The 25,229-nt window shown below is 38.0% G+C and overlaps 1 protein-coding gene across 1 annotated transcript; it reads left to right on the top strand.

The window, feature by feature from the left end:
* Positions 1–871: 871 nt before the first annotated feature.
* LPL (lipoprotein lipase) lies at positions 872–24,980 on the top strand (the record flags this gene model as incomplete). The annotated part of the gene is given in 10 exon segments (NM_001042567.1): positions 872–989; positions 8,207–8,376; positions 12,839–13,018; positions 14,522–14,633; positions 15,391–15,624; positions 16,850–17,092; positions 19,291–19,411; positions 20,605–20,787; positions 22,582–22,686; positions 24,949–24,980. Coding segments are annotated over 10 exon segments (1,437 nt in total). The 5' UTR covers positions 872–901.
* Positions 24,981–25,229: the final 249 nt, after the last annotated feature.

The following is a 25,229-nucleotide window of genomic DNA, read 5'->3' as shown; positions in this document are numbered from 1 at the left end:
TTTTTTTTTTTAATGGGCTTCTTTCAGTTCACACGACAATCTAGTTTTAAGTTGTTTGACCTCAATATTCTGTCTGTGAGGATAAAATGTCCTTGAATTCTTTTATGAGTTTGAGGATTGGGTATAATTTTCATGACAGAAAACTTAAAAACTGGTTAAAGCAAGAGGGCTTTTCTGCGCCAGGTATGTTAATCCATTTTGCCAATGTTAATATACAAGATTGTGCAAGCATGAGCCACGGAACAATGTGTGTCCATGGATCCCTAAATTGACACTGTCCAGGAGAATTTTGGGGGAAAACAAACAACAACAAAAACACTGCAAGTCATAAACAGGATCCATTAAAAGACAAGTGTAGTTTAAATACTTATGAAATGTAGTTTAACAGTTTAATTTCCCATCTTTGGAAAACTGGTGATTGCAGAGTATTTAACATAAATCCATATAAATTTGTGTTTCGTGGATAGGGGGCCTTTCTGAGCTAGAATCCTTAGGAAAAGCAAATAGGAACTTTACAGAGAAAGTAAATTCTCCCTTCTGCCCTTTCCCCCTCTTTTCTCTGGCAGGGTTGATACTCATTACAGTTTGCTCAAATACTTGGAAGAGAATTTAGAGCCCTCCCCCCAACTTCTGATTTTAAAGCCAATAGATGATGAGGTTTATTTGCATATTTCCAGTCACATAAGCAGCCGTGCAGTGGAAACAGTGTCAGACTCCATTCTCCCTTCTCCTCCTCAGAGGGAACCTGCCACTTCTAACTGCCCTGCCCTCCGTTTTAAAGGGCAACTTGCCTCACGCTGAACCGCGCCTCCAGCCTGCTCCCGTCTCAGGCTCAGCTGGTCCAACACTGTTCGCGCTCCTGCCAGAGCCCTGTAGCTCCTACAGAGAGCCCTGCCCGGAGATGGAGAGCAAAACCCTGTTCCTGATGGCTCTGGGCATATGGCTCCAGAGTCTGACCACCACCCGTGGATGGGTGGCTGCCGACGACAGTAAGTTTTGCGTGTACACTCCCCTCCACCTGCAGACTTCACTCTGTGGCCACTTCCACAAGTTACAAGGATGGGAAGGAGGAAACTGAAAGGGGTTGCAGAGGCACCCTGGAAACTTTCCTAGCCAGAGCGCCGGGCCGGGAGAAGAGTCACTGGGCTGGGATCCGGGAGGGGCAAGGAGGGAATTCTCCCTCCGATCTTGCTAGAGTCTTTCCCTCGTTGATCCTTCCGATCTGGTTGAGGCCATATTTCCGGGTACGTAGGCTCGGAGACGAAGAGTAGCGGGTAGCATGAGGGGCGGACAAAGAGAGGTCGGAGGAAGGACTTAAATGGTGGAGATCCATAATAACTCTCTCGCATGCGGGCTCTGGAATGAAAGGCGCGCGGGTCAAGGTGACCCTGGCGCAGCCGCGACCCGGGCTCCGGCCTTCGTGAGCACCGACAGAGTGGCGGCTTCTGTAAGAGAAGGCCACGAAGAGGAGGGGAAGAAGCGTTGTGGGTATCTTAGAAGCACCGGGCACCAGCTCTCTGCCTTGACAGCGTAGTGGGGGACTGAGTCGAGTAGGCGGCAGCGAGTCCTGCTGTGCCAGCACCCTGCACCCCTTCGGGAGCTGGGAAGCTCGCCAGTTTCCTTCCTTCCTTCCTTCCTTCCTTCCTTCCTTCCTTCCTTCTTTCTTTCTTTTTTCTTTCTTTCTTTCTTTCTTTCTTTCTTTCTTTCTTTCTTCTTTTTCTCTTTCTTTCTTTCTCTTTCTTCTTTCTTTCTTCCTTTCTCTTCTTTCTTTCTTTCTTTTCTTTTATTGAAGAGGGAGAGAGCGTGCACGAGTCGGGGAGGGGCAGAGAGAGGAGACCTAGAATCCCAAGCAAGTCCTTTTCAGCTTAGAGCCCCACGCTGGGCTGAACTCAGGAACTTTGAGATCATGACCTGAGGGGACTGAGACACCCAGGCACCCCTCCCTAGCTTCCATTCTTGCAGATGCAACTTTTCTTAGCACCCAGAAAACCTAGGGAAGAGTTGATCCTCCTGATAACGTGTCGCAGGGACTAGCTGTCTGTCGCCACTGACTTGGGGGTTACGGGTTTTGCAATTGGCTACCCTTAATGTCCTGGGAACTCAGTCCTGCTCTGACCTGAGAAGCAGCTGCTAGCAGTGGGGCTTCAGGGAGTTTACCCTTGAACCTCAGTCACCACCCTGGAGCCCCTGGCTTGCTAGGGTTAAGGTGCTACAGGAGAGATGTGAATTTCTTTATTGTAGGGAACACACAGGCCCAGCTCCAGACCCTTCCACTATGGAGGCAGCAGGCCTGCCCTTGAACTTTGGTTCATCTAATATACAACAACAACCACAAACCAACTGAAGCAAGTTATAAAAGGAGGCAACATTTTTTTCTCTCTTCCCTGGTAAAATTGCAGTTAGGTCAGTGTCACTTGGATGTGCTCTCAGGTAGCATGTCCACAGACATTCAAGTTATAGTTAAGTTTGTCCATGACTTTTCAGTTGAAAGTTTATTTCAGCAGTGTGTTGTGATAGAACATTTTTGTTAGGGTTATTTAAAAAAAAGTAGATTTCATTAATATGATTGAATAAAAAAAGTATCTTTTCTGTCAGATCAGTTTAAGAATATTGGAGGTTCAATTAGAAAGTCTTAAATATCTTATATAGTGTCATGTTCCCTTCATAGTTCCAAGAAAATGGTAGGAACAAACTCCAAATTCTTATTTAAGAAAATACACCATGGTGTGATGTTCCTTTTACCATAAACACCCGAATATGTGTTGTCCACAGTTTGTTTTTGCTGGCTCCTTAGCAATTCATGACCATAAATTCCTGGTCTAGTCAGTGTCACCTCTCTGGTTTTTAGATTCCTAAACTCTAAAATGAGGAGTTCAGACTGCACTCAAAATTCTCTTAGGCTGGGGTGCCTGGCTGGCTCAGCCGATGGAACATGCAACTCTTGATCTCTGGGTTGTGAGTTTGAGCCCCACATTATGTGTAGAGATCACTTAATAAAATAAATAAAATCTTGAAAAAAAATTCTTGTAAGTGCCTCTAATTCATACTCTTTGATTTAAGTAGACACTTTGTGATTGATGAATTAAATTGGATTTTAACCAACACGTGCTTTTCCTGGCTGTAAATGTATTAAGGGAAGAATCATTTTTAAGTACACTTGAAATTAATACCTCCTATCCTTCCCTCCCACTCTCACTCCACCACCCCCCACCCTTTATATTATGCCTCTCCCATCACAGCAAATTTCCACCCCTTTTCTCCTCCAAATGAATTCATCTAGGAATGTAAGAATTTCATAGCCAAAGGATACAAGTGTGAGAGAATGGTAAGTAGCACCTTCTCTGGGCTCTGACTTTACTTATTCTTGATTTTTTTCTAAGATGAAAGTAAGGATATGAGGCACTGCCCTCAGGCTCTTTGTTCTTGGAGCCACCTCAGTCTCTGCAGAGCCTCATTAGGAAACTTGAAGAGCTAAGCAAGGAGCATATGGGTCAGTGCTCAGTAACTGCACTTCTATTTGACCTGCCATAGTGAATTTACAGGCTAACATGTGAATTAAATGTGATGAGTGATGACAGCAAAATAGCAGATTCCACATAAATAGAGTAGAGCTCAGCACTGGAGGGATGGATGAATAGTAGTATTGAAAGGTGGGAGTGAGACACGGGAAGAGTTAACAATGGGAAATTTTCACTTTCTTTCAGGCAGTGTACTTTTAGCTTAGCCTTCCTTCTTTGCTTTATTTTGGGAGGAGAAATTGGGCTATCTAGTTTACTGCTTCTGTTTTCACAAACATCTTTTCCATACAAATGAAAAGCAAATCTGTTAGGTGTCTACATTGGAAAAGACTAATCAATTCCGTCAAATAGGATGTTGATTTTTTTCCCCTCACCAAACTTTTTTTTTACCCATTCGATTTGGTTTTTGGCACTCTGCAGAAGCTGCCTGAGTCAGTAAGTATGACTATCAGTTTCAGAGAGAAGGTGAATTACTGATGAAGTCCTTTAGGTGTGCGTGTGTGTGTGTGTGTGTGTGTGTGTGTGTTGAGGGTGGGGGGGGGGTGATTAGAAACTTAAAGGGAATTGCATTATAATTGAACTCTTGTACCTCATCTTCAGATGCATGCTTATCCTATCCATCTGGTAACTGTGAACTGCCTTTAGAATATCTTTTTTGGAGAAGTGTCTATTCATGTCTTTTGCCCATTTCTTCACCGGATTCTTTGTTTTTTGGGTGTCGAGTTTGGTAAGTTCTTTATATTTTGGATACTAACCCTTTATCTGATATGTCATTTGTAAATATCTTCTCTCATTCCTTTTTGTAATGAGAGGATTTGTAAATATCCTCTCTCATTGCCTTTTAGTTGTGCTGATTGTTTCCTTCGCTGTGCAGAAGCTTTTTATTTTGATGAGGTCCCAGTAGTTTATTTTTGTTTTTGTTTCCCTTGCCTCTGGAGACGCGTTGAGTTAGAAGTTGCTGTGGCCAAGATCAAAGAGGTTTTTGCCTGCTTTATCCTTGAGGATTTTGAGGCTTTCTGTCTTACATTTAGGTCTTTCATCCATTTTGTGTTTATTTTTGTGTATGGTATAAGAAAGTGGTCTCCAGGTTCATTCTTCTGCATGTCGCTGTCCAGTTTTCCCAGCACCACTTGCTGAAGAAACTGTCTTTATTCCATTGGATATTCTTTCCTGCTTTGTCAAAGATTAATTGGCCATACATTTGTGGGTCCAATTCTTGAGTCTCTATTCTGTTCCATTGATCTATCTGTTTTTATGCCTGTACCATACTGTCTTGATGATTACACTTTTGTATTACAGCTTGAAGTCTGGGATTGTGATCCCTCCTGCTTTGGTTTTCTTTTTCAAGACTGCTTTGGCTATTTGGGGTATTTTCTGGTTCCATACAAGTTTTAGGATTGTTTGTTCTAGCTCTGTGAAGAATGCTGGTGGATGGAACTAAAGCGGATTGTGCTAAGTGAAATTAGTCAGTCAGAGAAAGACAAATATCATATGACTTCACTCATATGAGGGCTTTAAGACACAGAACAGATGAACACAAGGAAAGGGAAGTAAAAATAATATAAGAACAGGGTAGGGGGACAAAACATAGATACTCTTAAATATGGAGAACAGAGGGTTACTGGAGGGGTTGTTGGAAGGGGGATGGGCTAAATGGGTAAGGGACATTAAGGAATCTACTCCTGAAATCATTGTTACAGTATAAGCTAATTTGGATGTAAATTAAAAAAAAATAGAATTAAAGAAAAAAGAATATCTTTTCTGGGATGCTCAATATTTCTTCTTTCCTAGGAACAATAACATACCCTCCATAAATTTACCTTTAAAGCGCTTTCACCTCTCAATCTAATTTCATCTCTGTGAGTTATTATCCATGTTAAGTAAATACCTTGTCTTTGTTCATACACTTAGAATTTTAGCTATTTAAGAATTTAGAAATAAAGATTACATAGTCAAGAAATACATTAACTTGTAACTTGCCTAGTATCCAAGTCCTACCTTAGTGCTGAATAAGGCCATCTGATGGGAACAAGTCAGAGTGGTTACGTTGCTATGATAAGTTGAATTCAGGATGGAAGCACTTATAAAGGAATATACCTTAGGCAGCCCCCTTCCGACTACCCTAAGGTAGCTTTAATTTCTAAGGGGATCTGATAAAAAAGATCTTTATCCCCTTAGAAAGATAAGTGCAGTCATTAATATCATTTTCATGTATGGAAATCAGTAATTCCCTTAGTAACAATTGAGTCAAATCACTTCATCTGTCTGGCAAGAGCAATTCTAGTGTATATTGGAACAACTAAAAGTAACAGCTGGCCCATATCAATTGTGTGAAAAGATAGGCTTGGAAAGTACATTCATCTTTAGGATGCTGAGACACTCTTACAAACACCAGCAGTGTGAAAATTTCTGTCAGAATGCCAAAGAGAAAGAAAAACTGACTAAACACTAATACCATTTATGATCATGTATAGAACTGACATAGAATTGAAAACAGCACATAGCATATAGAGTGGTGCAATCTTCCTGTCAAATGCTTCATTATGCTTTCTGTAACTTAAAAAAAACTAATCTCCTTGAGAAGTGAAATAAAAGTCTCCAAATACAAATTTGTTTGAGAATGTAGGAATTTCCTTTTTTTTTAAATGTAGAAGTTATGTACCGAACAGGAAATGTTGGTAGTGGAAAATTGGACCTCTCAATGGGCTATGCAGATAATCTGTATAGAATCTATGAATTTAATAGACTTTTTTTCATGGAAATTCACAAAGCTAGCCTTAATAATTTCTGAGAATATCCTTAGTTATTTCAAAACCACCAGCAACTCTAGGGCCATCATGTTGCATAACTCTAGGGGAAAATAGACCAAAGTGAGTGGCATCCTATGGAGCTATGTAAAGCAGTAGTCTTAAATAACAGTTTAACAAATAGGTGGTGGGTGGGATATGTCTGCCAGGTCACTTGGATGATTTCTACTTCGAAAAGATTGATAATCAAATATGTTAAAATAAGATTATTGAGGAGGGATGAGTTATTTGATGTGGAGAGATGAGACAAGGTGAAACTAATTTAGTTTGAAATTTTCTAAAGCGCTTCCTAACAATTAAAAAAAAACCTTCTTGGGTATTTAGAGCAGAATAAGATTTAAAAATCTACATTTTTTTCTACTATCAGGCAAATAATAAGGCCATCAGAGTACTACCTGGTTAGGAAGGGAAAGGAAGACCTGCATCTTCAAATAAGATGGAAAGCCAAGTGTATTTTTGATGGGTGAATGGCTTTCAAGTGCAATTTTACTATCTGTAAATAAAAAAAGCCTTAAATAGCAATAGTTTACCACACTCTCTTATTTGAATAAATTATCTTAGAATGTTCAGGTGCTAGAGATGAGAGAGAGAGAGGGAGAGAGAGAGAGAGAGAGAGAGAGAGAGCAACTTGTCACCTATAATGAATGACTTAGCAAGTAGCCACAATATTGCTTTAGGAATTTTAGAAAATAATTAAAAAGGAAAAAGTTGACCAGTACTCAGCTAGCTACATGAATACCTGTATATTCATTATACCATATCATTCTTGTTTTTATTTTGGCCTGGCTTTTGCAATGTTATTTGAAATTACAGATTTTCAGCATTTGAATTGTGAAAAGAGTAAATTTAGATTAAGAAATTAGAAGTACCAGTTATTTATCATCTGAGTTTTAAGTAGAGGAATCTAAAATCTACAAATTATTACCATTTTATAGTAAATAATTTTTAATTTTTTTCTTGACAAGAAAGTAAATAATTTCCCCTAATATAACTTCCCTTTGATTGTGTTTGCTTTGTAGAAGAGTTTGATTTTATTTGCAGCAAAATTTATTTCAAGCATTCACTGTGGTATTAGATGAAGGTTTATCAAAATTTAGAGTTATTGTCAAGAGATTCAAATGGTAGGCTGAAGTTTATTTCTCTCATTCACTTTGGGATTGACTATGAAGAATCAAAGTGGATTCTTCCCCAAACCTGCTTTGCCGTAGTTTTGTAACTACAAAGCTATAAGTTATGACTTTGTGTAAAAGACAGTAAAGACATAAGAAATAATAGAAAAAAATATTTGGGTAAAGTATTAACCAGTTCACACATAGTATATGCATTTTTGAACAACCCACTAAATGATTTTTCAAAAATATTTTTAACTGAGGTACCTTGCTATGGGGGTGGGAACAACTTCATATAAAAACTTCCTCAAGCTTCCAAATTTTCTTACTGCTATTATTTTTTAAAGTTATGTTATTGCAAAGGAAACAACCTTTTCTCAAGCCTATTATACAACATTTTGGGAAAAGCATTAAGTTGATATAATCCAATATTGAAAGAGGGTGAAAAATAATATATGAAATAAGTGGAATTTTACAATGCAAGAGCCATGAGCCAATGTTCTTTAGAAGAATGAGTTTTGAATTGTAACCAAGAGACCTGGATTCTGGTCTCTGTCAACTTCTATTACTAATGGAGAATTAGTCATTCTCTTGCTTAACTGACTGAGCCACCCAGGCACCCCAAGTCATTCTCTTTCAATCTACATTTATTAAAAAAAATAGAAATAAAAATATCATTGGTGGTAGTTGCTTATAAACCTAAAACATACCATAACAACAAATAAAACAAACAACCCTCCAATTAGCCACCTATCCAATTTTTCCTTTTCAGGAATTACAGGAGGAAGAGATTTTATAGATATCGAAAGTAAATTTGCTCTAAGGACCCCTGAAGACATAGCTGAAGATACTTGCCACCTCATTCCTGGAGTGACAGAATCTGTGGCTAACTGCCACTTCAACCACACCAGCAAAACCTTTGTGGTGATCCATGGCTGGACGGTAAGACAGTCTTTTTAGAAAAGAGATTGGGGTGACCCAGGCATCTTGACCCCGTGATGAGTTGTTGGGAACCCCATGATGAGTCTTCATATATCCTGTACTTCTGCTTGCTTTCCTATGGCCTTACTTCATTTTTATTTAAAAAAAAAATTTTTTTAATGTTTATTCACCTTTTGAGAGACAGAGCATGAGTGGGGGAGGGGCAGAGGGAGAGGGAGACACAGAATCCAAAGCAGGCTCCAGGCTCTGGGCTGTTAGCACAGAGCCTGGTGCGGGGCTCAAACCCATGGACCGTGAGATCATGACCTGAGCCACCCAAGCGCCCCTCCTATGGCTTTACTTTAAACTTGAGTACAGGCAATTCTGGCTCAGGGTGGGATTATGGAATCTAAAATCACAGGTTCATGAGTATTTTCCCCCAGATAGTGCCTACCTTCATTTTACCACAGTCCCTAGTTGGTGCCCTTGAATCAGACATTCTTGTGAGTTGGGAAAACAAGGCTTTGCTCACCTACAGAGCAGAATGTACATTTTCAGTTTAGGAAACCAGTACACACCTGGTATGATCCTGATTCATGTAGCACATTGCCAAAGCACATGCTTTCCTAAGGGAAACAACGTGTCAGAGGGAGGAGAGGGTTAGAGTGGAGTGAGGCAGTATTGATTCTGGCTCTGGCTTTGCCATTCTCCAGCTCTGTGAAGTGACTGATGCTACTTCTTATCTCTGGGCCTCAGTTGACTGATGTGTAAGACAAAGAGGTTAGACTAGTTGTCCCTCTACTTCCAACATTCTCCAATTGCAAACTTTAGGGAACTTTTTTATAGATGACAGAGGGCTAGCCAGGGAAGTGTCATGCAAAATGATTAGAAAAGGTGAAAACTGTGGTTACATTTAAAGAATGTGAATAGGTGATGTGGATTAAGGAGTGCACTTGTGATGAGCACCAGATGTTGTATGGAAATGTTGAATCACTAAATTTTACACATGAAACTAATATTACACTGTATGTTAAGTAACTGGAAATTAAATTAAAGCTTAAAAAAAAAAGAAAACAACAACAACAACAACAAAATAAAGAATGTGAATAAAGTAGTACTCTCTAAATATGTGGCAGTCACTTTACATGGTTCAGTTCTTACTTAAGTACTTCAATTGGTTTTTAATATTTTAAAACCCCAGTTAGCAGATTTCATCTTTTATATAAAAAGGAGTTATATAAAATGGGACGTTAAAGAGAAATTATCTTTCCATTATGTCGGAGCTTGTGAATATAGTAAAGATACTAAATATATCCTAATGAGATGAATTAGAGAAGGATTGATAGACTTCTAGTCTTGACTTATTTTCCTGTGTAGCTTAAGTACCATTCTTATTAACAATATAGGATAATTGCTATAACTTTATGGAGATGAAGGCAACTACTAACAGAATTTAGATGGATGTTTATTTTTTAAACATCTATTTACTAAGTTAACATAAATTACATATCTTATGATAAAATTATATATTCAAATTATTAACATGGATCTTTTTATATTTAAGAGATTCAATAAGAAAAAGTAATTGTTGGTAGTTTTAGAGATGTTTTGATTGTATATAGAGTTTTAATACCTTTGTAAAAAGTATAATAAGCTTAATAAACATTTTATATGGCACAATAAATTGAATGTCTCAGACCTCACATTCTTATCCCCTGAGAGAACTTGATGCTTTAAGAATTTTTAAAAAGCATAGTTCCTTCTCATGCAAAGATGACATAACTAACCCAGTATCAGTATATAGTGCCAATTTCTATTATGGGTCCTTCTGCCCACTAAACCCACCATATTCTTCATATCATGTGTCCTGACATTTTGAGTGCCTGAGCTCAGAGGCTAGGCCATTGGCTGTGGGATTGACTTTCATCATAAAAAGCTAGCTGGTTGGTCTATTCAGTAACTAATCTAGCCATAGAAAGGCTTCAGTTCAACTGTGAATCTGAGAATCAAAGATTTAAAAACTTTGTGCTGATTTAAGGAACCTTAGAAAAAAACCCTAGAAAAACTTTTTAGAGTTAAAGAAGGTTTCTTTTACACCCCTTTGTTCAGGGGTACTTACATCAGTATTTTATGTTGAATTAAAAAAGAAAGGAGTATCTGTTGGGATGAGCACTGAGTGTTGTATGGAAACCAATTTGACAATAAATCTCTTATTAAAAAATAAATAAATAAAATAAAATAATACAAAAAATAAAGTTCTTCCTATGATTAAAAAAAGAGAAAGGAGTAGATTCATTTTTAGACAGTTAATAAAAGTATCAGTCACTGTAGAAATAAGTTGGGTTTTTTGCTCTTTGATAGATTGCTTAACTTGGAAACATTGATAGTACGGAAAAACTTATAATAGGAGCTTAGAGCAAGCAAGATTTTTCTGCCTTATCTGAGGTAAGCTGTTCAGCAACTCAAGGTCATAAGACTAAGGGAAATGGGGAAATTCTTTAGTTTTGCCATGGAAAATCCAAAAGAATGCTTAGCATGTAGTATTCTTAGGGCACACCCCAGAAAGCTGTTTAGACACAGCTGTCCTGGAGCTTTGCCACCTGCTTAGGTTTCATAGACCAGTGCACTAAGCACAGAGTTCTCATTGTGGTAGGAGGTCCTCACGCCAGCTGAAAGGAGGAGTGGTTAATGTTTCATTCTGAAGAACTGACATCATCCTCTCTTGAAAGGCAGTTGAAAAGTGTGGCAAACCCCCAACCACTAAGAGAGGAGAAGAGAAGACAAGACCAATTCACAGGAATTTGAGGCTAGGTCAGTGTTCTAGCCTGTTTCCTCAAAGACCCAGACTGTGCTTGGACTTAAAGCAGCCTCACCGAAACATGTTCAAAGAAGGTTTATTAAATGATTTTCTAATGAGCCAACGTCACCTTTGTACCTTTTTTCTTTTTTTTTTCTTTTTCTCTTTATGCTTGAAATGGCAATAGCTTCAATTATATCACTGCAGGTAGACTGGAAGTCAGAATGGTTGCAAGAAGACATTTATGAGGTGGTGGGTAACTTCAAGATCATCTGAATCCAACTCCTTTGTTTTGTAGGTGTCCTTAAAGGTTAAAACAGTGCCTACATTCATAGAAGTAATTATTGGAAGAGTTGGGACTGGAACCAAGATCTCCTGAGTTTCAGGCTTGCTTTTTCCTACCACAGCAATGAGGTGAAAAATTGTGCAGTTGTTAGTGTCAGGAGTGAAACAAGAACTCAGGTTTTGATAGTTTTAGTCTAGAGAATAAAGTAAACAAAATGGAAGCATAAATCTGAAAGAATCCACCATATAAGATCAAAGTTCCAAATGAAGCCCACTGGTTTGGGAATTCAAGACTCCTGTATTTGCTTTTGGAATTATTCTAAGAAGAATATAGGTTTTATAGATCTCCCTTCAAAAGCTGCCTTAAACATATATTTCAGAACCTTCTTTGTTGAGTACGTACGTGAGTAACTTTTACTATGGCTACAATATGATTTCTATCAGGTCATGGTAGAGGTGGGGAGATTTGGGGATTTGAATCAAGTTACTGCTACATGCAGGCTCATGGAACGATGGTGGAGAATTTTATAATGTGCTTTTTTAAAAATGTGTTTTGATTATTTTAAAGTGTGCATCTTTGCAGAAGTGTCTGATGTCCTCTCTGAAAGCATAAATTAAAATTTTACATAAAAAAAGTTAATGTGAGAACTCTATAGTTCTTTTGACTTTGAATTTTGGGGCTTTCTTAAACAAGAGGTAAAGAATTACAGTTGGCAGTCTCCTTATGTCCAAACAGAGCCAATCTAATTTGAGAAATGTGACTATTAAACCTCATTAACTTCCACTCTGAAAATTAAGAATTTGAGAGAACTGTAAAAAAAAAATCTGAACTGAAACTGATCATTTTCTTATGTATTAACAAACAGATTGATAAATAAATTTACCTTCTGTTAGAATTAGCGTGCTTAAAACTTTTTTTCATCAGCACATCAAATGTTGTATGTAAATAAATGACTCTTAAGAAAAAAAGAGTGCATTCACATCCTCCAAACTAATTTTGTTGGGAATAAGTTATTAGCCTAGTTGAAAGTAATTGAATTAAATTATTATAAAATAGCCTATAGCTCCAGTGCAAAATTTTAACTTATTCAGATTGATCTTTCATATAAATTACTGGTTTTACAGAATTCATAAACCAAGCTTTTAAAAATTGGTGGTGTAAACCCTAGTCTGCCATTCCTCACCTCAACACCCTTCTTTGGCATACTCAAATTTGCCTCCTAAAGGGGAGTCACAAGTCTCTGAACACTGTTTTGCATAGTTTGAGTTTTCTTCCTGAGTTAATGGACAACCTTTCAGATTTGTTTGTTTTCTTTCCATTCAGCGTAAGTATATTAGGCTGTCATATCTATAACAAGTTGTATGTGGGTATTTTAAGAAAGCTTGCATCATCCTTTTCAGGTGACAGGAATGTATGAGAGTTGGGTGCCAAAACTTGTGGCTGCCCTGTACAAGAGGGAACCAGATTCCAATGTCATTGTGGTGGACTGGCTGTCACGGGCCCAGCAGCATTATCCGGTGTCTGCGGGATACACCAAGCTGGTGGGAAAGGATGTGGCCAAGTTTATCAACTGGATGGCGGTAAGATTGGGGGAAGAAGCCTTACATGTCCAAAACAGATCTCTTGGCCAGAGTGGGACAAATGGCTGGTCTTTGTTACTTTTCATCTGGGGCAATTCAAATCTTCAGAATAAGCATGGTTATTTTTCAGCCAGAAAGCAGTATTATGATAAGAATGATAAAACTGTAAAGCCAAAGCATAGTCCTGCCCTTCCCTATCGATATTCTCATAGTGAATAGATCTGGTGAGACCAAGAAGTGACTGGGCAAAACAGACAAAAGCTTGTTATTTCAGGGCAAAGGGAAGATGTCATGTTCAGCCAAATCCTTCCTTACCAGTTGACTGGCACATGGAAATGTTATCTTGGCTTTGACCCATTAGAATACCAATCTCTTTCATGAAAGTATTAATAATACCTATTGCTTAGTGTAGATTAAAGATCCAGATTTTTGTTGAGGGTTAGGGGAGTGATGGATTTGAGCTAGGAAGAAACTGGCAAGAAAAGTCTGTAGATATGAGATGGCTAAGGGTCAGGACTTCTGACTTAGCTGCCACTTTTATTCACTTTTTTCCTGAGGTCATCCTCTGAAAATTATCTTTGAAATGTATCTTGGCATTGGTTGAAAGGAAGCTAATACTCTGACAGGGCCAAAATATCTAAGCCAGATATGTGGAGGTAAAAAATAAGCTGTGTTTATTGGACTGACTGTTAGAAGATAAAAGTTCTTGGGGTACCTGTATGGTTCAGTCGGTTGAGTGTCCAACTCTTGATTGTAGCTCAGGTCATGGGCCCAGGGTTGTGGGATTGAGCCCCGCATTGGGCTCTTGCCCTGAGTGTGGAGCCTGCTAGAGATTCTCTCCCTCTCTCTCTCTCTCCCCATCTCCCCAACTTGAGCACACTCCCTGTCTCTAAAACTAAAGAAAAAAAAAAGATTAAAGCTCTTTTCTTGACTCTTTTGCCTATCAGGAAAGTGAACCTGGGAAAATCAGATCACCTGCCTCGACCTCAGGCTTATTATCTATTGAATAAAGAGGATGGACTATATGTGTCTGCGATCCATTCCTGCTATAATATTTCCTGGTTTTAAGACATTTCCTGGCTAACTTAAAGAATAAAGTGATGTAGGGTATTTAGAGTAGGGAATACTGGCTTAAAGTTAAATATATATTTAATATATGTGTGTGTATCTACATATAGATACACACACATATACATATATCTACATATAAATATACAGCTATACATACACATGTACATGCATACATATATTTTCAGATAAATGAAAATTCACATTTCCATACATTTCAATATCAGATGTATGGAAAAAGTTTGTAACTTAAATATGTTGTTAAAGAAAGAGAAAATCTCAACACTAAAGTGTTTCTTTGATCTATACCACAAAATTTAAATAAGTAGAATTAATTTTCAGTATAGCCTGCATTTCCAAAACAATATTTTTCATTTAGTTTTGATCTTTTGTGCAGAACTGTAAGAACCCCTTTTTTCTTTTTCTCTTCCAAAGGAGGAATTTCACTATCCTCTGGACAATGTCCATCTCTTGGGGTACAGCCTTGGAGCCCATGCTGCTGGAATTGCAGGAAGTCTGACCAATAAGAAGGTCAATAGAATTACTGGTAAGAAAGCAGTGCCAGTAGTCTATCACAGAAGAGTCGAGATGCCTGTCATTTGGAAATAGAATAAAAATGTTTGTCAAATATATCTATATGTGTGTGGTGTTCCTCTCTGCTTGCCAAGCCATTTGATTATATTATGGGAGCACTTTTTTTCTGGAGAAGGAGAGAATATGGGCACTAGCTGTCCTAGACATACCACCTACTGTCAGAAGAAAGAGCAGAGTTAAGCACAAAAAGCCCAGTGGTCTCTGGGAAGCTCATTTCCATCCTCCCGGGCTCTGTGCTTTGGTGTTATGTATGTCATATTTCACATCAGTACTGGGATAAATGAAAAAGGACCAACACCAGAGCCTGCTTGGAAAAAAGAAGGCAGTCAACCAGGGCAAAGGTAGTAGATGATTTGGCATGCATAAAGAAAAAGAACGAACTCACCACTCTTTGAAGTCCTTCTCAACAGGTTCAAAAATAATTTACAAAAGGAGATCTAGCTGTTCTGAATGAAATTGCTATTTAATAGCAAGTTTCAGAGACTCAAATTCCTTTCAGAAAGAGTTAAGCCTACTTCTATGACTCTCAGTAACTTAATGATCCAATCACTAGGATAAGGAGCTAATAAAAATCTATGTGGCTGCCAGTTACATTCAAATGATGAACAATCGAATGCCAAGGTAACATTAGCATTGTCTAATGCTAATGGAGACTAAAATTAATGGGAATTAAAAAATATGTGAGGTCTTTTTTTTCCCCCCTCATTAAGGACTAGATCCAGCTGGACCTAACTTTGAATATGCAGAAGCTCCAAGTCGCCTTTCTCCTGATGATGCAGATTTTGTAGATGTCTTACACACATTCACCAGAGGGTCACCTGGCCGAAGTATTGGAATCCAGAAACCAGTAGGACATGTTGATATTTATCCTAATGGAGGCACTTTTCAACCAGGATGTAACATTGGGGAAGCTATCCGTGTGATTGCAGAGAGAGGCCTTGGAGGTAAATATGATTTAGAAGTTAATTAAACATAAGTGTTGTTCTTAATTCTTATTGACCCAGTCTTCTACCCATTCCCCACAAGTATGCAATGTGTATGCAAATGTGTATATTAAAGTATACACATTTAGCCAAGATAATTTCTGAAGAAGCTATCATATTCAGCATAATCGCCTTTATACCTTAGTACTTCCTTTGATCAGATAGACAAACTTTTTTTTCTTTTATGTATTATATTATAGACTACAATACTGAGTGAGTACTGAGCTTCCAGAGATAAAAGAAAAGAAAGGTGAGATCTATACAAGAAAACTCCATTGCCTTGGATAATAGCAGCATAAAATGACTTCTGGCACATGTTGTTATATTCTGAATATAGTTGTGAAACCATAAGGTTTATTTTGAATTGATTGAAAATAAAGGGCATGTTAATTAGTCCAAATTAATTTTGTTAGCCTTTTAGAGAGAAAGTAAAAATAAGAAACAAATCGCCATTCTCTAAAAATAAATATTCCAAAATTTAAAAAAGAAAATATAATTTAATATTGTCTTAATATTTACTTCAATAATCATGTTTGTGTTAAATTTATAATTTGTTTTAAGGGATCTTTGCATCCTTTGTGGGCAATTAAACTTACCTGTAGATATTGACTATAGGTCTTTTGTGCACATGTTATAGGACTTACAGCATAATGCTACTATTTTTAATTGTTATAGAAGCTTATGGTAATAGATACACTTTTATTACACTACTGATTATTTCTGTGATTCATTTAATGCAAAAATCAGTAGTGACACAACCTCCAATTATACATAGAATCTACGTTAAAATACTATTCATTTAATAATTCTGCCTTTTGTGGTATTGTTTCTAGGTCCATGTAGAAGTATTTTATGTTTTCAATATAAGAGAAGGATGTGACAAACTGGGGGAAGTCAACTTCTGCCTTGAATGTCTCTTACTTAGATCCTCATAAACATACAAATATAAGACAGCAGAAAAGTCAAAAGTTCTCTGCAAATTTGCAATTTTAACACTCTTAGAGATAGGTAAGAAACTCCCATCAAGAGTACCTCCTTAAATAGGACTTACATCAAGGAGTCATAGGACTAGATTCTTAGGTAATTTTATTCTGACACCACATTTAACTAGTTTAGACATGTGAGATGAAACACTCATTGTGGACTTTCATGGAATTAAATTTTCTTTTTGTCTCTTGTTCTCCAGATGTGGACCAGCTAGTGAAGTGTTCCCATGAGCGCTCCATTCATCTCTTTATTGATTCTCTGTTGAATGAAGAAAACCCTAGTAAGGCCTACCGGTGCAATTCAAAGGAAGCCTTTGAGAAAGGGCTTTGCCTGAGTTGTAGAAAAAACCGTTGCAACAATTTGGGTTATGAGATCAATAAGGTCAGAGCCAAAAGAAGCAGCAAAATGTACCTGAAGACTCGGTCTCAGATGCCTTACAAAGGTAGGCTGGAGAATGTTGTAAATGAGGAAAATCAGTTTGATCATATTTTTTTATCACACTCATTGCATCACATGTACTGAGTCTGTCCATTACAACAGAAGTAGTGCAATGATTTTATTAAATCCTGAACCCTCACTGTATTTCTGTTGCTAGAGAGGGAGTTGTACTGGTCCATTTTACTGAAGCTCTCAATTCACATTGCCAGTAAGGCCCAGGGTACAACCTGCATTAACCTCTGTAATAGTCTTGCTTGCCACCCTTCTCTGTAATTGTGACCATTAGCATGGGCTAGCCCATTAGAACCAGGCTCAGAGCTCATTTGAAACCATCTATCTATCCAGGGCCAGAAAACCAAGGCCCAGGAGGCCAAATCTAGCCCCTTACCTGCTTTTGTAAATAAAGTTTTATTAGAACACAACTACACACATTCATTTTTTGTTTTTAATTGACTAAGGGTGATTTTGTGCTACCACAGTTAAGTGGGACAGAGACTGTATGGCCCACAAAGCCTAAATTATTTACCATCTGGCCCCTCACAGGAAAGGTTTGCCAACTCCTAAAGTTTGCTTTAGGCAAGAGCTATCTGTATTTTAAAATTCAACTATTCCTGGGAGAGAGAATATACCAAACCTGTAAGATATTTCCATTTTGTCATTAATTTGTTCCCAGGTGAATTTCAAACTTGGCAGCTTATTTAGAGCAAGATTTATACAGATTGAGGGGAGACAAGAAAGGAGATAATTAGGTAAATCTAGCAAGAGGAACTAATCCAGAAAAGCTAATTTATGTGGAGTCCAGGGAGAAGTCCAGGGGAAGGGATGATACTGAAATACAGTTTTCCAAGGTAAAAATGTATCTGATAGAGGCACCCACTTGTAAAGTGTGTTAGAACTTCTGTAGAGGTGCATTTGGTTGCCCAGAGGTTTAGAGCAGCAGTAGTTCAAGGAAACCTTTTAAGCAACGAGGAAACCCTTAGTTTCCCTGACTTTTCAGAATGAGAAAATGTGTGTGAGGTAGAGAGGAGGGTGGAATCTTTTGGAGACCTGGTGGGTATTACTCATCCCCAGGCATCCTGCTCAGTGCCATGCAGTGCTCCATCACTGTTCTTGGGGTCACTGCAGCAGTATCAACTTCTCCTGCTCTGGTCTATGGTGAGTCCTGCAAGGGCTCCACTGAAGAGAAACAGTTTCTCTTCTACTCCTTAGTAGCTGTGTGTTAAGCCTGCTGTGTTTCTTATCTCCTTAACCTCCCTCCATTCCATCTACACAGGGGTTTTAGTAGAGATAGAGAGAACAGGGAGGAGATGATGTAGAAGTTCAAGTACTTGCTTCCAGAAGCTCTCCCAAACACTTTAAGAACTGGCAGTCTTTATAGCCTCACTGATGATTCAATGAATAAGTTTAAAATTTTTTTTCAACGTTTATTTATTTTTGGGACAGAGAGAGACAGAGCATGAACGGGGGAGGGGCAGAGAGAGAGGGAGACACAGAATCAGAAACAGGCTCCAGGCTCTGAGCCATCAGCCCAGAGCCTGACGCGGGGCTCGAACTCACGGACCGCGAGATCGTGACCTGGCCAAAGTCGGACGCTTAACCGACTGTGCCACCCAGGCGCCCCTCAATGAATAAGTTTTATTGTGAGCCTGCTATAATACCTACTCTGTGCTAGATGGTGGGGGGATAAAGAGGATAAACATGATCCTCTGACCTGAAGGAATTTACACATAGGGTAGAGTGTCAGACATACTCATAAAGCATGAAAAAACACAATCACAGTGTTCCATTAACAAATGCCAAATATGCTTTATACAGATATTCAGGGACAAGATGGCCAAGGAAGGGTATAGTTCATGAAGAAAGAATCATGTGTAGTTTGGTTTCTTGATTTGATTTCCCTTGTACCCAATCAAAGATGACTACAATCTAGGGCTGCTTGACAATCCAGATATACCTAGATTCTTCCTATGCACTGAAATCACACTTTTCTAAAAAGGAGTGGAATTCAAGGTCTGAAAATTTGAGTAACAAACACTGTGCAGACATGAAGAAATCTTTCCAAGCCACAGTGATGGTTGTGTGCGAGCACTTCTTATTTAATCACTAGTGAGGTAGTCTGTGGTTCTGAATTGCCTGCTTATTTGGGGGCTGTGATGTTTCCATAAAAACTGATTAGCACTTGTTCCAATTTTTTCCTTATAGTCTTCCATTACCAAGTAAAGATACATTTTTCTGGGACTGAGAGTGATACACAGACCAACCAGGTCTTTGAGATTTCTCTGTATGGCACTGTGGCTGAGAGTGAGAACATTCCTTTCACCCTGTGAGTAACCACTTAGCATTACCTCCAGCATGTGGGTTTATTATGGCACTGCTAACTGCCTTTGGTCCCTAGAACAGAAAAGAGTAGAAAAAGAGATATTCAACAGAATTTTTAAAAAATGTTTTATTTATGCAATTTGAGAGAGAGACAGAGCATGAGCAGGGGAGAGACAGAGAGAGAAGGAGAGAGAGAATCCCAAGCAGGCTATGCACTGCCAGTACAGAACCTGACACAGGGCTCAATCTCACAAACTGTGAGATCATGACCTGAGCCAAAATCAAAAGTCAGATGCTTAACCAATTAAACCACCCAGGCGCCCCACAACAGAATTTTTTTAAAAAAAAAAGCTTTATGGAGACACCTGGGTGGCTCATTCGGTTAAGCGTCTGCCTTCGGCTCAGGTCATGATCTCGTGGTTCGTGAGTTCGAGCACTGCGTTGGGCTCTGTGCTGACAGCTCAGAGCCTGGAGCCTGCTTCAGATTCTGTGTGTCTGCCCCTCCCCTACTCATGTTCTCTCTCTCTCTCAAAAATAAAATAAACATTAAAAATTTAAAAAAAAACTTTATGACAAAAGATATTCACATTGTGCATACAATAGCATAAATTAGAAATAAATAAGTACCCAACATTGAGGCAATGGTTAATTGTGGTTTAATAAGTCACTAAAATCTGTCTAGTTTCTAAAACCTATAATTATAGAAAAACAGGTAAAACATGGTGAAAAATGGAAGGTAAAATATGAAGTAAACAAAGAAAGAATAGAGAATTGTATGTATGCTATGACTGTAACAAAGTAAAAATGTTCACATAGCAGTACAGATTGAAAGGGGATATATGAAAATGAATATAATATCTCTGAATGATTCATTTATGGATTTTTTCTTAAGAATGGTATTAAATAGTTCACACTTTTAGTGTAAAAGTTAGAATAGATTAAAAGGGTGTAGATGTCTTTTAAAAGTCACTAAATGCCATTGATCTTCATCTGGAATATTTTTTTGGACACTTTTTGTATTTTTAAGATATCTCCCAAACAACAAAGCTATTTATGCCTTGGGAGGAATAAAAATGAAAAAAAAAAAAAAAGCAAAAAAAAAAAAACCAAAAAAAAAAACAAAAAAAAAAACACAAAAAAACAAACAAAAAAAAACCCCCACACAGAACTAACCAAATATGCTGATTTTTTATTCAGGCCTGAAATTTCTGCGAATAAGACATACTCCTTTCTAATTTACACGGAGGTGGATATTGGGGAACTGCTAATGTTGAAACTCAAATGGAAGAGCGATTCATACTTCAGCTGGTCAGACTGGTGGAGCAGCCCTGGGTTTACTATTGAGAAGATCAGAGTAAAAGCAGGAGAGACTCAAAAAAAGTAATTAAATCAATTTCTTTCCATTCACGTTAGGCTTACCCTGTCATTACCTTGGGAGGGTACTCTTGGAGCCTTCAACGTTCAGGTGGAACTTTAGTAAGCTTTGTATTTAAAACTATATCATCTAGATAATTACACCTATAATTTGGGGGAGGAGTGTTCTTTTATTATCATTACTAGGGAAGTAATAGTATTTCTGAATTTCATGAAAGAAAACATAAGCCCTGAACTGGTCACAATTATTGACCTAAAGCTGAGATGAGGATCTCAGCTTCTATTTTAGCACTGTTTCTTTTTTCAATATATGAAATTTATTGTCAAATTGGTTTCCATACAACACCCAGTGCTCATCCCAAAAGGTGCCCTCCCCAATACCCATCACCCACCCTCCCTCCCTCCCACCCCCCCATCAACCCTCAGTTTATTCTCAGTTTTTAGGAGTCTCTTATGCTTTGGCTCTCTCCCACTCTAACCTCTTTTTTTTTCTTCCTCTCCCCCATGGGTTTCTGTTAAGTTTCTCAGGATCCACATAAGAGTGAAAACATATGGTATCTGTCTTTCTCTGTATGGCTTATTTAACTTAGCATAACACTCTCCAGTTCCATCCACGTTGCTACAAAGGGCCATATTTCATTCTTTCTCATTGCCACATAGTACTCCATTGTGTATATAAACCACAATTTCTTTATGCATTCATCAGTTGATGGACATTTAGACTCTTTCCATAATTTGGCTATTATTGAGAGTGCTGCTATAAACATTGGGGTACAAATGCCCCTATTTTAGTACTGTTTCTTGCAAGTACAAAACAGTTGTGGAAAGAACCTTAGAGATGTCACTTTGACATTCAAAGATTAAAACCAACATCTTCAAGAAGAATGAGATTCCAAGGTATCTTCATCCATCTCCCCAACCCCACCTCACATATATCTATAAAGAAATTGAATAGAGAGCCCCAGGGATTTTAAAACTTGTACACTAAATTTATAGGGATTTTTGCAAACTGTAGTGTTCCATTATTGGTAATAAAAATGACTCTTAGTGAAGTAAGTCATACAGAGAAAGACAGATACCATATGTTTTCACTCTTCTGTGGATCCTGAGAAACTTAACAGAAACCATGGGGGAGGGGAAGAAAAAAAAAGTTAGCAAGGGAGGGAGCCAAAGCATAAGGGACTCTTAAAAACTGAGAATAAACTGAGGGTTGATGGGGGGGGTGGGAAAGAGGGGAAAGTGGGTGATGGGCATTGAGTAGGGCACCTGTTGGGATGAGCACTGGGTGTTGTATGGTAACCAATTTGACAATAAATTTCATATAAAAATGACTCTTTAAATTAGGATTGATAAATTATTTCCCTCTGGTCATTTTCTTTTATAACAAACAAAACAAAACAAACAAAAAGGAGGTTGTGGATGGAGAGGCTCTGCAGAGCATTTGTTTCTCTAACAGGGCCAGTTGAAGGATGGTTTGTGAATTCCTTAATGTAGATACAAAGAAGTGGTAAAGTGGATCTTGTATTATCTCACGGTGAAGGTCTTGTGATTTTAAGGTTGCTCCAAGCTGTCCAGATTGACTACCTTTATTGCTGAACTGTGATTAGGCCCTCAAATAACCCTATGATTCAGATGTACTGCTGACCAGAATGACCTCACTTTAAACAGTGAGCTATTAGAAATATCAAAACAATTAATCAGACTGATCATGTAGGATTTAAAGATCCTTGACCAAACCATATATTTGTGAACAGTTGTTTCTATTTTCCCTTATATGTTTACATCCATTTTATTCTACAGGGTAATCTTCTGTTCCAGGGAGAAAGTATCTCATCTGCAGAAAGGAAAGGCATCTGTGGTATTTGTGAAATGCCATGACAAGTCCCTGAATAAAAAGTCTGGCTGGTGAGCATTATGGATTAAAGCTCTCTGGATATCCTGAGCTTGCCCTCTGAGGGACACTGCTTCATACATTGCTCTTCATCTTATGACTAAAGACTTGCACTGATTCTTGTTAGAATCTTCAGGTGGTCTTTCTTAGCCCTTCCATATTTACACATCAGACTTACCCATTTACTTTTCTCAATAATTCCTCTTTTTTCTTCCTCTTTCTGTTCTTTTATTTTACTTTTTGGGCTGCCACAAAATCTTCACTGCTGCATTTTCTGTATTGTATCTCTGCTAACTTTATGGATCCCGTATACAGAGCATATGACACAATAGTTATAATCATGGCTGAGGGTGTAGCCCCTCCCCAGATGTACCCAGGGGAGCAAAACATCAGCTGCAATACATAGTCCTTCTTTTTTTAAGTTTATTTATTTTTATTTTGAGAGAGAGAGAGAGAGAGAGAGAGAGAATGCCCATGCACGCACATGCAAGAAAAAGTGGGGTAGGGTCAGAGACAGAGGGAGAGAGAGAATCTCTGTGCTGACAACACAGAGCTCCATATGCTGTTAGCATGGAGCCCCATGTGGGGCTTGAACTCACAAACCCTGAGATCATGACCTGAGCCGAAATCAAGAATCAGATGCTTAGTCAACTGAGCCACCCAGGTGCCCTCACATAGTCCTTTTTGATGCTCCAAGTGGCAGCAGACTCTAGGACAGAGAGCCAAAAGGGCAGCCATCAAGTACCCATCTCAAAATCACCAAAGATGGGGAGCTAATGGAGTTAGAATTCAGGAGACGGTTCTCTTTTCTATCTCAAAACAATCCCCTGGCCCTTACCTACATGATCTTTAAGACTAATCCACATGACAGTTGTCAGCCGAATCTTTCTAGAGTGTAATATTAAATGGAGATTCACATGTGACCTTTCCCAGCCCCTCCTGAATTCTCACATTATCCTACTTTAATTTCTCTGCTCATTCTCCTGCCAGATTCTGAGTACTAATGGGTTAAAGTAAAAGGGGAGGAAAACTTTGATCATGTCATACAAACCAGTGGCACAAGAAAAGAGGGGAAAGGCTAGGCACAACATAATGCTGATGAAGGATTATTGTAAATTTCTATTTTATGATGTAATTTATCCATGGGTAATTATGGATTATATATAGATTAGGAAAAAATAGGCAAAAAGAAAATACAATCACTCTGACTCTCTCCTCCAGGGACAACTCCCAATTAACATTAAATGTATATTGTTTTAGACCTTCTCTATGTATATATAATATTTATATATATTTTTCATTTTTTACAAAAATAGAATTATGACATACTTTGAACGATAAGATGAAGCCACTTTATGAAAAACATTAACGTAAGAGCACTCAAGATAAATTTGAAATAGAGTAGTTAGTTAATGGTATTCAGCCAGGCAGAATAACTGAATATTTACCTAAGTGGAGACTGTTCTACTCAGAGGCTCATTGCTTTGTTTTCCCTCATCAAAAATCTGAGACAATTTCACATTTACTTTAACTTTTAGAAAAGGAATCCTATATGAAGCTTTAAACATGCATTTATGTCACATACACAAAATCACATATACTTATATGTTCTCCCCAAATCAAATACAACTTTAAATCTCTGTGTAAATGTAAAAGCAAAACCTGAAAGATTAGGAAATATCTCCAGCTATTTTAAAAGTATTTCTGGTCATACTATTTATATAAGTCACAATAATATATCTGAGAAAATCTAAGGGTACATTCCTTATCTGATAATAAGATTACTGAGACCACAGATATTTAGGCAGCTGTTTTTATACATCTGAACTTTATGCGGAAGTAATTATGAACAAGGCTTGTAACATTCTGCAGTTTTTCTCTTCTGTGACTATATTAATCAAAAGTTCTCTGTCTCTTTTCTTCTGATAAAACTTCAGAAGTCTCATTCCTCAAGAAAAGAAAATAATCAGCCATTTCATTTGGCAAGTTTTAGAATTAAGAAATCTTATATCTTGTTTGAAATCATTTGGTTCAGTCCTCTGAAAATGATAGTCCTTATTGGGATATAGCTAAGTAGGTATTAGAGTGTCTTTCATTCCTACAAGCCTGCCATTATCCACATGTGATCCATCGTCCACATCTTTCCTGGGTATATATTCACAACCTTTGTTCTGATCTTCCAGTTGAATGCTTTTATATCATGAAGATGGGAGGAGGGATGATTGTAGAACACTAAAGAGGTAATAAATTGCTCCTCCTCTTCTGCTTTTTCTCAGAAACTGGGCAAATCTACAGAAGGAAGAACAGAACACAAATTCCATGAAGAATGGAGTAACTTTTACATCAGATGCCCAGTGCTTTGGATGTTTCAAAGACAAGTTCCCTGAGTATTAATCCCAGCTCTGCTTTGTTATTTTAGGATATAATCTCAAATAAAAAAAAAAGTGACTAATTCAGTTTGAAGGGTATAGTGGCCAAATAGCACATCCTCCAACATCAAAAGATAGCAGATTTGAAAATCACTGTTTTGTCCTTTGAGAAAGAATTGAGAGCCATT

Source organism: Felis catus, chromosome B1 (assembly GCF_018350175.1).
Source record: "Felis catus isolate Fca126 chromosome B1, F.catus_Fca126_mat1.0, whole genome shotgun sequence".
Taxonomy (NCBI): domain Eukaryota; kingdom Metazoa; phylum Chordata; class Mammalia; order Carnivora; family Felidae; genus Felis; species Felis catus.
This window is presented reverse-complemented; position numbering and strand designations above follow the sequence as displayed.